General features: G+C 42.9%; 1 protein-coding gene across 1 annotated transcript; it reads left to right on the forward strand.

The window, feature by feature from the left end:
- Positions 1–204: 204 nt before the first annotated feature.
- On the forward strand, positions 205–13615 carry NELFCD (negative elongation factor complex member C/D). The gene is made up of 15 exons (XM_056549068.1): positions 205–423; positions 1187–1299; positions 2980–3089; positions 4021–4130; positions 5303–5410; positions 5493–5645; positions 5765–5895; positions 7278–7443; positions 8845–8979; positions 10692–10831; positions 10970–11084; positions 11286–11381; positions 12735–12875; positions 12975–13104; positions 13419–13615. Exons 1-15 carry the CDS (start codon positions 343–345, stop codon positions 13451–13453), a joined length of 1764 nt encoding a protein of 587 aa, XP_056405043.1. The 5' UTR covers positions 205–342; the 3' UTR covers positions 13454–13615.
- Positions 13616–14085: the final 470 nt, after the last annotated feature.

Below are 14085 nucleotides of genomic sequence, written 5' to 3' on the forward strand. Positions count from 1 at the left end.
TAGGTCGGGCTCATGAATTTTTTCATTTTATTGATCCCCGATATCTGTCGAAAAGACATTCCCTGTATGAATCTTGCATCCGAGTCGCTATGTGCCATGAAGATACCCCTCTAAGCTGTGTGGAGACACCCCAGCTGTATTACTGACAGTCTCCTCTCTGCGCTCACATAGGTCTGGTCTCCAAAAACATGGCCGCCGCCGTCCGGCGAGGACAAAGCCCAGTTTCTTGGTTTGCACAGTTCGCTCCCCCTGTACTTCCGGTGTAAGCTACGTCATCACATCGCGCCCCGAAACTACTGAAAGTCAATAGTGGAAGCTGGGGACCACCCCAAGCATTGGAAGATGGATCCCGAATTCTTCATAGGGAGTAGCGGAGGCGTCAGTTCTGGGACCATCATTGGAGACTGGGAGGATAGAGGAGCGGTCAGTGTCACATATCCCTGACTGAGCTACTCCTTGTGTAGAGTGTCAGCTTCTGGGTGCATGGCTGGGACTTGTAGTATGAACCTTGGAGGTCACGACTTAAATGCTGTTTCTTATAGCAACCAATCAGATGCTTTCTTACTGATAATTGCTAAGGCATGTGATTGGTTGCTATGGGTGACCCTGCTGTTTTTGTTTCAGTGCTGTATATACATGCACCCCAAGTCCATATATATATGTGTATATATATATATATATCCATATATCTTCAGCTGTTTCCCTCAGTACCACTCCACAGCATAGTGAACAGTAGGGGGCGCTAGGTGCTTGGCATGAGAAAAGCCAAAATGGCCACAGCCACTTTATCAAAGTGGTTAGTGGTAGATGAAGGTCAATAATGAAGGTCTATGATTGAAATGAGAATGGAGTATCCCTTCAAGTCAGTGTTTCCGAACCAGTGTGCCTTCAGCTGTTGCTAAACTACAACTCCCAGCATGCCCGGACAGCTAAAGGCTGTCCGGGCATGCTGGGAGTTGTAGTTTGGCAACAGCTGGAGGCACTCTGTTTGGAAAAAAACTGACTAAGTCCGTCTTGACGTCCGCCTATTGATAGGTTCATATGTGACAGCAAATCGGATTGTGAGCGTCACAAATGATGCGGACCGACATGACGTCAGAGGAAATCTGCGTGGAAGTGTGATATTTCGTTGTTGCTTTATATCTTTGCTTCACTGACTTTTTTGCTACACTTTGCTTTTTGGCAGGATGAAGAGTATGCAGAAGCGGAGGACGATGCCGAGTTGCAACAAGAATGTCTGCAGAAACTATCCAGCCGCGACTACATCATGGAACCCGCCATATTTAATACCTTAAAGAGGTGGGAGTGAGCGGCTTTGATCTCATAGAACTCCCCTTTAAAAACGCTTCTTAAAGGGGTATGCCAGGATTATTTTTTTTTTTTATTTGACTATGCTACAGGGGCTGTAAAGTTAGTGTAGTTCATAATATAGTGTCTGTACCTGTGTGTAACGGTTTTCACACAATTCTGTGATTTTCACCCCAATATTTATTTTTAAGAGCATACAAAATGACTGTTGTCTCGGATTTTTCCCAGCTTGCAATGCGGCCAAAACCTGACTCACTAGTCAGCTGTCTGCTTCAATGGGTGGAGAGATCAATCTGCAACTAATGCAACAGCTGTAGGCACCCTAATTGAAAACAGGTCTTTTGAATGGATGCAGCTCATTTATGTTTTAATGGGTGGGGTGGCTGATGTGTGGGAGGGAGGAAAATGGAATTGTGGGATTTGTAGTCAAAAAAAGAAAAGTCAAACAGGAAATACAAGTTCACAAAAAGCTAGCCACAGTGTTATGGTAATCTCATGACATAGCCATTTAGCCCCAAGACAAGCACAGATCCTTCTCCATTACTGTCTGCCAGGTACGTACGAAAATCACCTTATGGTGGATAACCCCTTTAATTATCCTTATTTACACTGTATGAACTGGGTGCTCAAAGGTAGGTAGTATGAAAAATGTAAAAGTGAAGAAAAAAAAAATCCTAGCTGAAAATGCTACAACAGTAAAACACGACCTGTCACTGCCTGTGACTCTTTTCCTCATAGGTTAATATTGAGCTAATGTTGCGATTTTATGATGGCATAAAGTGTTACTTATCATTAAAGGGGTACTCTGGTGGAAAACTTTTGTATTTTTTTTTTTTTAAATCAACTGGTGCCAGAAAGTAAAACAGATTTGTAAATTACTTCTATTAAAAAAATCTTAATCCTTCCAGTACTTTTTTGGGCCTATATACTACAGAGGAAATGCTTTTCTTTTTGGATTTCTTTTCTGTCACCCCCACAGTGCTCTCTGCTGTCCATTTTAGGAACTGTCCAGAGTAGCATATGTTTGCTATGGGGATTTTCTCCTGCTCTGGACATTTCCTAAAATGGACAGCAGAGGTCAGCAGAGAGCACTGTGGTCGTAATAGAAGAGAAATCCAAAAAGAAAAGCATTTCCTCTGTAGTATTCAGCAGCTAATAAGTACTGGAAGGATTAAGATTTTTTAATAGAAGTAATTTACAAATCTGTTTAACTTTCTGCCACAAGTTGATTTAAAAAAAAAAAAAAAAAAAGGTTTCCACCGGAGTACCCCTTTAAAGAAAAAACAACTTTCAACACGTTGGCCCAGACATGTTAAAACTTTTGATCGCACTGGGTTTCACTCCTGATAACCGCTGCAATGGCGTTATAAACTGGAGAAGTGCACGGTACAACGCTGTTAACTCTGGCTGGCTGGCAGATCTGACCCTTTCTCTGTATAGACTTCTATAGTTAAAAGGTCAGATTTGATTGACAGTCGGGGAGTTAACAGTGCACTGCCACTAACTTCTCCAGCTTCTAACTAATGTTCACAGTGGTCCTAGGAGTGAGATCCAGTGTGATCAGAAGTTTTGACATGTGTGTGCAACATGTTAAGTTTTTTTTTTAATGATAGTAACCCTTTAAAGTCAGTGAAGTCCTAGTCTAAATGTGATCTTTTCACTCTTATGTAGGTATTTCCAAGCAGGAGGGTCTCCAGAGAACGTCATTCAGCTTCTGTCAGAAAATTATACAGCTGTAGCCCAGACTGTAAACTTGTTGGCAGAATGGCTCATCCATTCAGGTATGAGAGTCTTACCGGACATTTACACTAGTAATTAATGAAGATGGCGGAAATTAGACTTGAATAGGTCAAGGATTCAGCAAAAAGGATGTGTTCTGCTTCGGAGGCCAAGTTAGGGACAGTTCAGCGGTGACAGTTCACTCCCGGACGAAGGTCAGCGTGCTGAAAGGCGCGTTGGAGTGGCGGCACCCCGGTCCCTGCAGCTTTTCAGTGACTGCTATATCTGTTGTGGGTATTTTGTATAGCATTACTTGTATTATTACATACTTCAATTCTGATGTATAGATTGTCTATACAGCACCTTATTGACTTGCAGTGTTGCAATCTTTATACTGTTTGTATATATGTTACTTTTACTTATAATGGTGCTTATATTTATATGTACTGCTTGATCACGGATTCATGTGCAATACCCCCATACTACCATCTTCCCTGTAGGATGTCCGGCGGTGCCGTGTTTTGTGATGCATTGTCTTCCTCTTTTTGTGTGTATCTAATTTTAGTGCATACCAATAAAATTTGTTTTTACTTTTTCATCAAAGTGACTCTTTTTGGGGCTTTTTTGCTTTCTTTTTGTTATGTTTAGTTTTGAGTCACATTTACGGGTTTAATACTTTTAGGGAGGGTGTTACAGTGGTACACGATTGATTATTGTTATCACACACCTATTTTTCTCCCTTATCTTTTGGTCTGTCTTTTTCTTGCACAGTTCAGCGGGGGTAGAGGATGGCACAGGTGGCATAAATTTACTCCTTGCTCTAAATAGTCCCTTGTCGGCTAAAGAGAAGATGGCAAAACTGTGAATGTTGAGGCTTGACAATTATTAAGAATATATTAAATGCTAACAAGACATATAATCAAATAGATCCTGTTATATAAGTGTTGTGCATTCACTGTACTGAGTATTGCGTTTCACTTCATGTTATTTCAGGAGTAGAGCCAGTACAAGTCCAGGAGACAGTGGAAAACCACCTGAAAAGTCTGCTGATAAAACATTTTGAGCCCAGAAAAGCAGATTCCATCTTTACAGAGGAAGGAGAGGTAATACTAGAAATCTTACCTTAAAGGGGTACTGCGGCCCCAAGACATCTTATCCCCTCTCCAAAGGATAAGGGGATAAGATGTCTGATCGTGGGGGTTCCATCGCTAGGGACCCCCACAATCTAGCATGCAGCACCCACCTGCAAGCACTGCTGGAGGCTCTCTGTGTTATGCCTCCCGACCACGGGGACTGAGTATCATGACGTCACGACTCTGCCCCCCCCGTGTGACATCACGCCCCGCCCCCTCAATGCAATTCTATGGGAGGGGGCTATTTCTTTTCATCTTTAGATCACCTTTTTTTGCTGCTTATTTCTATGGTATGAAATCTCTCTGGGTTTGGTAGAGTTGTATGCAGTCTAGTCAATCAATGGTCACCTAAATAGTCTGTACCCCAGGCTGATGTGTTTTACCTGCTCTGAAACATTGTTGCAAACTATCAGGGAAGGAGGGATAGATTTATGTAAGACTAGATACAATTATTGCCACCCTTCAGCTAGTTTATGTCTGTACAGGTTTTTCAGTCTCTCGATGTGAAATCTGACAACAAGCAGAGATCTTAAAAATGGTGAACAATTAAAACTCAAAGTATATTAAAAGTAGCATATCTTTTCAGTATGCAGTAAATAAGCCCTATTGAAGTCAAAACCCCCTTTAATCCACATATACAGTCATACATCTTGCTGTCCTACAGTCATTCTTTGCTAATTGTCTGCCTTTAGAAAGTCATTGGATTTGCATGTAAGGCTGGGTCCACACTACGTTTTGTCCCATACGGGAGCGCATACGGCAGGAGGGAGCTAAAACCTCGCGCTCCCGTATGTGACCGTATGCGCTCCCGTATGTCATGCACTTCAATGAGCCGACCGGAGTGAAACGTTCGGTCCGGTCGGCTCATTTTTGCGCCGTATGCGCTTTTACAACCGGACCTAAAACCGTGGTCAACCACGGTTTTAGGTCCGGTTGTAAAAGCGCATACGGCGCAAAAATGAGCCGACCGAACGTTTCACTCCGGTCGGCTCATTGAAGTGAATGGCATACGGGAGCGCATACGGTCACATACGGGAGCGCGAGGTTTTAGCTCCCTCCTGCCGTATGCGCTCCCGTATGGGACAAAACGTAGTGTGGACCCAGCCTAAGTCTCACCGTTATGCTCTGACTTTGCTTTGCAGACCCCGGCATGGCTGGAGCAGATGATTGCTCACACTACATGGAGGGATCTGTTTTACAAGCTGGCTGAGGCACATCCAGACTGTTTGATGCTAAACTTCACAGTAAAGGTGAGAATTACTCAAGTTGGGAAGGACAGCCCTTCACGAGATGACCACATCCCATAATGCATCTTCCTTTTTTGTCTTCAAGCTCATCTCTGATGCTGGGTATCAGGGAGAAATCACCAGTGTCTCCACAGCTTGCCAGCAGCTGGAGGTCTTCTCCAGAGTGCTTCGTACATCACTGGCCACCATCCTTGATGGAGGAGAGGAAAACCTTGAGAAGAACTTACCTGAGTTTGCTGTATGTGTTTTTCTTAATATGCTGTGCACTTGCAGACTGTCAGTGTTTTGACTGGTCAGCGGTGGCACCTTTTCTGCCTTCAATAAGTATTCTTAAACGGTTGTATTTTCTTCCTGTAGAAAATGGTTTGCCATGGGGAACACACCTATTTGTTTGCACAGGCAATCATGTCCATATTGGCACAAGAGGAGCAGGGAGGGTCTGCTATGCGCAGGATTGCACAGGAGGTGCAAAGATTTGCTCATGAAAAGTAAGGGTGGTGACATATATATATATATATATATATATATATATATATATATATATATATATTTGTAATTTCAAACTAAAATGTATTCAGAAAAATAAATGTTTATATATAAGTGCACAATTTAGTAATACATGTGAATATATGACATACAGTGAAACCTCATTGAGATGACGACCCCAATTGAGATCTTCTCAAAGAATGCATAATAAAAGAGGAACTGAATATGAGGTCAGGGTAAAGGGATTGTCTTCCCAGAGGGGGTCTTTTGGAGAGGTTTCACTGTATATCACAGTGATATCTTCCAGCTGCCTGTAGTATTCATTTTGCTGCCGGATGGCTTTCTGTAATTGCAAGTTGGGGGTAGAAAAAAAGGCCTTTGGAGGCGCTGCTGTAGTTTGTGTTATGTACAGTACCACAGAGATGATAAGATTGGATGGTTTATTTAGGTAGTTTTAACATAAAAGGGACAACACGTTTTGGCGCACATCTACACCTTCCTCAAGGTTATACAAAAGCACTATCTATAGCAAATTAATGAATGTTCAGTGTATACATATTACTGTATTCCATCTGAAGGGATCATGCAGTAAGGGTAACATTATAATGCAGTAGGCCCACTGACATAAACATTTAAAAGATGCATATTGTATTCTGCTATCTAAGGACATGCATGCAAATGACAACCTATTGTGTGCTGTCATCGCATCTATACGACAAAGTGGCATATTATGCCCTGTCATTTGTCAGTCTGATATATGTGACTGTCATTTTCTTGCACCTCTGCTCTTATGATCAGTCAGAGACCTCTTGGTCAGATCCTGAGCAATCAGTTCTGTTGATCTTGTCATAGCCCCTTTAATTGGTGTGAGACTGCATGCTGTTGGAAGTGAAGATGGAGCAACATAGAAAAAAAAAAAAAAAAAAAAAAGTTATGTTTTAGGAGAGCTGCTTTAAGGGGATTTTTGGGCTTTCATGCCCCAGTTTTTTGTGAAATAATTGGTTTGGGTCTCCGGCTGACCCGGGGGTATTTTTTGCTTTACTGGCTGATAGCACACAAGACAGCTGCTACACTAGAAGGAGCCTGGCCATTCCGCAAGCGTGGAAAGAAAATGTACAGAACATAGCAGTAGCAAAGGAAAAAGCGTCTCTCGTTCTGGTGAACTTGATCCATCCATCTGAATGGCTGCTGCATAATACTACATTTCTCTTGCAGTGGCCAGTGCAGGGGAATTGTAGTTTTACATGGCGACCATTCAAATGCCAGCATACAAAAATTAGTTGTTTGCTAAAAACTATATCTGGGACTATCAAGGTTGTGTCTGCTGTTGAGAACACTTTTATTGTATAATGGCAACAAACAAATGCCATGTTTTGTTCCTCAGGGGCCACGATGCCAGTCAGATCACTCTTGCATTGGGAACTGCTGCTTCCTACCCTCGGGCCTGTCAGGCACTTGGTGCCATGTTATCCAAAGGAGCTTTGAACCCAGCAGATATTACTGTCCTGTACAAGATGTTTACAAGCATGGACTCTCCCCCCGTGGAGCTGGTGAGTACTTAAAGATGGCTGTCACTCACATTGGGCACCTCTAAAGATCAGGACACTACAACACTTAACCATCATTTATTTTTACTATGTATTGTCATAAAGTATATTCTATTTATAATCCTCAACACTTAAAATAGACTGAGTATCAGTGTAATATATAGCTTGTTGCTTATGTACTTTTTACATTAAAGAAGGTGTTAGAATATGCTATCACGTCCTGTACCTCTGTAATCCTAAAAAAAAGGCAAGTTTGGCACTGCTGCTTATACATAGTATTTCCATGAGCAGCAGAAAAGGCCGCACGCCCATTGTGCAAGTGAAATGCCAAAGGGGCCTTCATCTCTTTATTCAGACCTTTAACAATTCTAATTTTATGGCAAATCTGTAATCTGCCATAACACTATTAGATGGGAATAACCCTGTACAGTGATCCCTCAACTTACAATGGCCTCAACATACAATAGTTTCAACATACAATGGTCTTTTCTAGACCATTGTAACTTGAAACCAGACTCAACATACAATGTACAGACAGTCCAGATCTGTGAAATCTGTCACAACTGGAGGAACTGACCAATCAGAATGGTCATTTTACTGGTAAATCACCCGTATTACTGAAGTGCGTGCACTGACTGTCTGTCTGGTAGCGCCTCCTACAGTACAGGGAGGAACTACAAGTTCTGTACTACTCCTTATCTGTGCCAGGGTTAGCTGCTCCTTTGGACACCAAGTAAGGGCGGCTCCATTTGGGACACTGTGTGTACTGTATAGGACCCTGAAGAAGCTCCTGTCCTCTACATAAACCATTGTTTCCCAACCAGAGTGCCTCCAGCTGTTGCAAAACTACAACTCCCAGCATGCCCGGACAGCCAACGGCTGTCCCGGCATGCTGGGAGTTGTAGTTTTGCAACAGCTGGAGGCACCCTGGTTGGGAAACACTGACATAGACAGTGATTTACAGCTCCCAGCAGATCTTTATTACTTTTATATGTAAGGACTTGCTTTATCTATATTAGTTATCTACTTATTTTTCTTTAATCCTCACTTTTTCCTATTTTTGGATGACATTTTGGGGCTTCAGAACCAATTACCAGGTTTCCATAGAGTTCTGGTCTCAACATACAATGGTCGTCCCGGAACCAATTAATATTGTAACTTGAGGGACCACTGTACATACACATAACATTGCTCTGTGTTCAGTCAGTATGTAGCTGTTCACCCTATAAACATGGCTGTTTAGCTCTACAAATAGGCCGTGTTGTTTTTTGAATGGGGAGTGTCATAAGCAACTGCCTGTGCAAAATGTTCTTCTGTGTATTTTCTTTTACTCTGTCTGTAGGTTTTCCTGCATGTCTTGTTGACCACATTACTTGTATATGATCTTTGCGTCTTTTCTCCTAGATCCGTGTTCCTGCTTTCCTGGACCTTTTCATGCAGTCGCTGTTTAAACCCGGTGCTAAGATAAACCAAGATCACAAGCATAAATACATTCATATATTGGCCTATGCTGCCAGTGTGGTGGAGATGTGGAAAAAGGTATTCTGTGTGCATGTTCTATGTCATAGATTTACGACACAACAGCTTCAAGAAGGTATGGCGAGGGTTTGATAGCTGCTTTCAACTAGCTCGAATGCAGGTAATTTAAACATCCAAATGTCACTGGTGACAGCGGCATCTAGATGGTTAGCCACCAAGTACCATATACTTCTAGGTTGCGGTTGTCCCCCTCCACACTTGCCATATAATTGTGGTCAGCCAAGCAGCTTTGTTATTTTTTGCTGTTTTTACATAGTTTAACATTTTATCAAAAAGAGTGTACAATTAAAACGGATGCAAACATATGCAACGGAAAAAGGCATACCACAAAATTCTGTGTAAATTGGTCATGTTTTTGCTCACCCGTTTGTAATTTACTACAAATAGATGTGTGTGTGTGTGTGTGTGGTATACCGTATTTTTCGCCGTATAAGACGCACTTTTTCTTCCCCAAACGGGGGGAGGAAAAGTTGGTGCGTCTTATACGGCGAATACACACACACCTATCGGGTCGGTCCCGGCGGCCATCAACGGCCGGGACCCGCGGCTAATAAAGGACATCACCGATCACGGTGATGCCCTGTATTAACCCTTCAGACGCTGCGATCAAAGCTGACCACCGAGTCTGAAGCGAAACTGACACTAACCCGGCTGTTCAGTCGGGCAGCGGTGAAATCGCGGCGTCCCGAACAGCTTACAGGACACCGGGAGGGAACTTACCTGTCTCCTCGGTGTCTGCTCTGTGCCGGGATCCCCTGCATGGCCGGCGTTCTCCTTCGTCGTCGCGCACGCCGTCCCGTCATCCAATAGGAGCGGCGTGCGTAGCGACGTGATGACGGCGACGGAAAGCGTGGATCCCGGGGAAGAAGACGTCCGGAGCGTCGGGGACGCGGCAACAGCGATGGAGCGACATCCAGGGCAGCGGTGACGGTCCGGAGAGGCAGGGACACGTGAGTACTACCTCCTAGACCAGTGGTCTTCAACCTGCGGACCTCCAGATGTTGCAAAACTACAACTCCCAACATGCCCGGACAGCCAACGGCTGCCCGGGCATGCTGGGAGTTGTAGTTTTGCAACATCTGGAGGTCCGCAGGTTGAAGATCACTGTTGGGTGCACAATCTTTTTTTTTTTTTTTTTTGTTCTAGATTTTGCACCTTTTAAAATAGGGTGCGTCTTATACGCCGGTGCGTCCTATAGGGCGAAAAATACGGTAGATGTGAACCTACCGTAGGTCTCCTATTTATTTATTTATTTATTGTTCTTAAACAGCTCTGTAGACAGAAAAAAAGTTTTAGGGTCAGAATAAAGCAATTAAAAAGTAATACATTTTTTTAAAGAGAAGTAAAACATAAAACTTTGTAAAAAAATTTGTACAGTTTTTTTTTTCTTATTCTTTACATTTTCTTATACTTATTAAATTTTATGATGAAAAGAAGATGTCATAAAAAGTACTCAAGCCCTTATACAGTTCTTGTCTATGGAAAAATAAGGTTGGATGTATTGCTTTAGTTACCCACACCCCCTAAGAAATTTTACACGTTGTCCAAATAAAAAAAAAAAGCATTTGCTCCCCCGAGCCGAAAAAAAAACACCACCACCTTTGCCCATGGCTGTGTCTGGTATTGCATCCCCATTGACTTGAATAGGGCTTAGCTGCCACCAAGCGTCAGACCGACCTCCAGTCATCTAGTTTTTTTCTTGTTCTCCACAGAATAAGCGGGTAAATATTAATAAGGATGAACTGAAGGCCGCATCCAAGGCGATAGAAACCGTCCATAATCTGTGCTGCAATGAAAACAAGGGAGCGTCAGAGCTTGTAGCTGAGCTTGGCACATTGTATCAATGTATCAGGTAAGATGAGCGATGGGATTGCTGGCATACGATGGTGGGCATCTCTACATTGGGACTATTGTATTTTTATACTAAATTCATTGAGCATATGGTATGGGGTACAGAGCTGGTATGTTTTTTTGTTTGTTTATTCACCAGGTTCCCAGTTGTGGCGATGGGTGTTTTGAAGTGGGTGGACTGGACCGTATCAGAACCACGTTACTTTCAGTTACAGACCGATCATACTCCGGTACACCTGGCCCTGCTGGATGAGGTGAGGGCAGCAGCACTTACAGACATTTTACCCATGACCTGTTAATAGGAGAGGAGCCGAGGATACATATGCCCTGATTTTCAAAATGGTGACATTATTTGGGAACTCCTGTGCTTTCCTGTCTGACCCTCATATGATTAAAAAAAACTGCTTATTCAAATTTGTTATTAATTATTTTGTATTCTTTTACTCCCTCTACAGATCAGCACTTGTCACCAGCTTCTTCACCCACAAGTCCTGCAGCTGCTGATAAAGCTCTTTGAAACTGAGCACTCACAGCTAGATGTGATGGAGCAGGTAAGTGACAGCAGGGTGTGTTGGTTACTTGCTGGCCGTATCTTTTCCTGCAGCTTTACTTAAAGGAAATCTGGCTTTATATTATGCTCCCCTATTTAAAAAGGTCATGCCATTCAAAGGATTGGTGGGGGGGGGGGGGGGGGGGGTCTGATCTCTTGGACAGCCACTGATCCTAAAAATCAAGGGGCCGCAAAGCTGATTTGGCGGTTTTCTCTGCACAGCAGAGCTCCCAGCACAATTTGCTTAAAGTATACTTGTCAGATCCCACAAAAAATGATTTTCTCAGTACCTAATCCTGACCATGTACATCTAATTTTTATGCATCGATCGCCTGTGTTTATTATACATATATCCCTCTTTGCATTAGCTCACAGTGTTAGAAATCTTCATAGGGGAAGGGGACGTGTCCCTCACTTGTGGTGAGAAGGGGCGTGTCCCTCCCTTGTGGTGATTGGTGTGTGGTGAGAAGGGGTGTGTCCCTCCCTTGTGGTGATTGGCGTGTGGTGAGAAGGGGCATGTCCCTCCCTTGTGGGGATTGGTGTGTGGTGAGAAGGGGCGTGTCCCTCCCTTGTGGTGATTGGTGTGTGGTGAGAAGGGGCGTGTCCTTCCCTTGTGGTGATTGGTGTGTGGTGAGAAGGGGCATGTCCCTCCCTTGTGGGGATTGGTGTGTGGTGAGAAGGGGCGTGTCCCTCCCTTGTAGTGGTGGGAGGTGATTGGTGTGTCTGCTCATGCAGCCTTATCAATGAGTCATCTCTTGTCCATGATTCATGGATAAAGCTTGAGTCCTGGTTAGGGTCCCAGTAGGCATAGGGACCCCCTAGTGGTGGGATTTTCAGGAGCTGTTTTCTTTATAAAGTTTTTAATTTTCATCAGTAACAAAATATAGAAAGTTTTTGGATCTGACAGCGCCCATTTAAATGAGGCTGTGTTGCAGGTTTCCTCCACTAGCGGTTGCCTCTGGAGCACCAGTGTGCAGGGAAAACTGATATCTTTATTCTCAAGATCAGTGAGAGCCTAAAGGTTGCACCTCGACAGGTCATAAAGTGCTTAGCCACTCACCGCCTGCAGGGATGTCCCACCTAAGTTAGTGATAGGAAGTAGCAGTAGTAGCATTCAGCAGGGGACTGGAAAACTTTACAAGGTGAGAGAGATAAGTATATGTTGTGTATTTTATATATATATATTTTTTTCATTGTGGCCCCAGCAGCATCTAAAAAATTCTTACATCTGGAATACCCCTTTAAGTCCACTGGATTCATGAGTGAAGGACTTTTCCTATCCCAATATTCCTATAGTGTGAACATTCAGTTTAATGCTACTTCCAATATCCCTCCTGTTTATCTCTGAATTTAGATGGAGCTGAAGAAGACTCTGTTGGACAGAATGGTTCACCTGCTGAGCCGAGGGTACGTGCTGCCTGTTGTCACTTACATCCGTAGGTGCCTAGAGAAACTTGACACAGACATCTCTCTCATAAGATACTTTGTGACAGAGGTAGGTTTTATTGGTATGTCTCACATCCCATCTGGCTCCACTACCAAGAAAGGAGATCATTCGTCTTCCATTGTTATAAATTGTCATTCTCCTCGCCAGGTTCTTGACGTCATTGCTCCTCCCTATACCTCAGACTTTGTGCAGCTTTTCCTTCCCATCTTAGAGAACGAAAGTATAGCTGGCACCATTAAAACAGAAGGAGAACATGATCCTGTGACAGAGTTCATTGGTAGGAACCAGATTCTTTATCCTGCTAAGATAATTTTTTTTACATTCTTTGATTCTAATGCATCCTCTTCTGTGTGCAGCATATCTTATGGGTACAAATGAGTGTTTTTGTAAAATTCAATTTTCCTACCAGCAGGGGTCACCTGATAGCTGTTCGCATGTTACCTGCAATTGTCGTCATGAGCACTAGTAGGCGCAGTATAGCTTGTCCATCAGATTAACCTTCTTTAAATCTAATAGTTTTACTTTTGTATGCAAATGTTGTATAATCTGATATATTTCTAACAGATGTATTTTTTTTATTTGCCATTTCAGCTCACTGCAAATCCAAATTCATTATGATAAACTAACCAGCTTGAAGAAACAGGTTCCAGGACGTGGAGTGAAAAGCACCTTCTCATAGTGTGTTTAGTTTTTTATTAATTTGTATATATATAATACACACCCGTCAATTTAAACTGCTTTTGGGATTTTTTTTTTTTTTTGTGAAATACAAAATATTATTTTACAGATTTGGTTTGTGCTTCTGTTTCTGCTGGGAGAGGTGGGTGTATGTATAAGTGATTCTGTATAGCATTTTATAGCCTATATGTATGCAATATGTAGAGGATGCGGTTCTTCCATTATTAAAGGGTACCTGTCGTTTCAGAATATGTATGCTGTCCGGTATACACATTAAGAGCAGCACTATTTCTGGTCCTTATATAACTTGTATATGGTATCTTTTTAGCAGATTTCTGCTTCACATGGTTTATCAGCAGTAAGGCTAGAATTGACTCTGTCCACCTATTCTATAAAAACAGATTTAAAGGGGTACTCCGGTGCTTAGACATCTTATCCCCTATCCAAAGGATAGGGGATAAGATGCCTGATCGCGGGGGTCCAGCTGCTGGGGATCCCCGTGATCTTGCACGCCGCACCCCGTTAAAATCAGACCCCGGAGTGTGTTCGCTCCGGGTCTGATTACTGTCGATCACGGGGC

This window comes from Hyla sarda, chromosome 12 (assembly GCF_029499605.1).
Source record: "Hyla sarda isolate aHylSar1 chromosome 12, aHylSar1.hap1, whole genome shotgun sequence".
NCBI lineage: Eukaryota > Metazoa > Chordata > Amphibia > Anura > Hylidae > Hyla > Hyla sarda.

What these genes read in the sequence shown, in the direction of transcription:
- NELFCD (XM_056549068.1), top strand. Translation starts at nt 343, where the DNA reads ATGGATCCCGAATTCTTCATAGGGAGTAGCGGAGGCGTCAGTTCTGGG. An exon ending in AGAATGGCTCATCCATTCAG is followed by an intron (nt 3,090 to 4,020) that starts GTATGAGAGTCT and finishes ATGTTATTTCAG; the next exon opens with GAGTAGAGCCAGTACAAGTC. An exon ending in TCTTTACAGAGGAAGGAGAG is followed by an intron (nt 4,131 to 5,302) that starts GTAATACTAGAA and finishes TTTGCTTTGCAG; the next exon opens with ACCCCGGCATGGCTGGAGCA.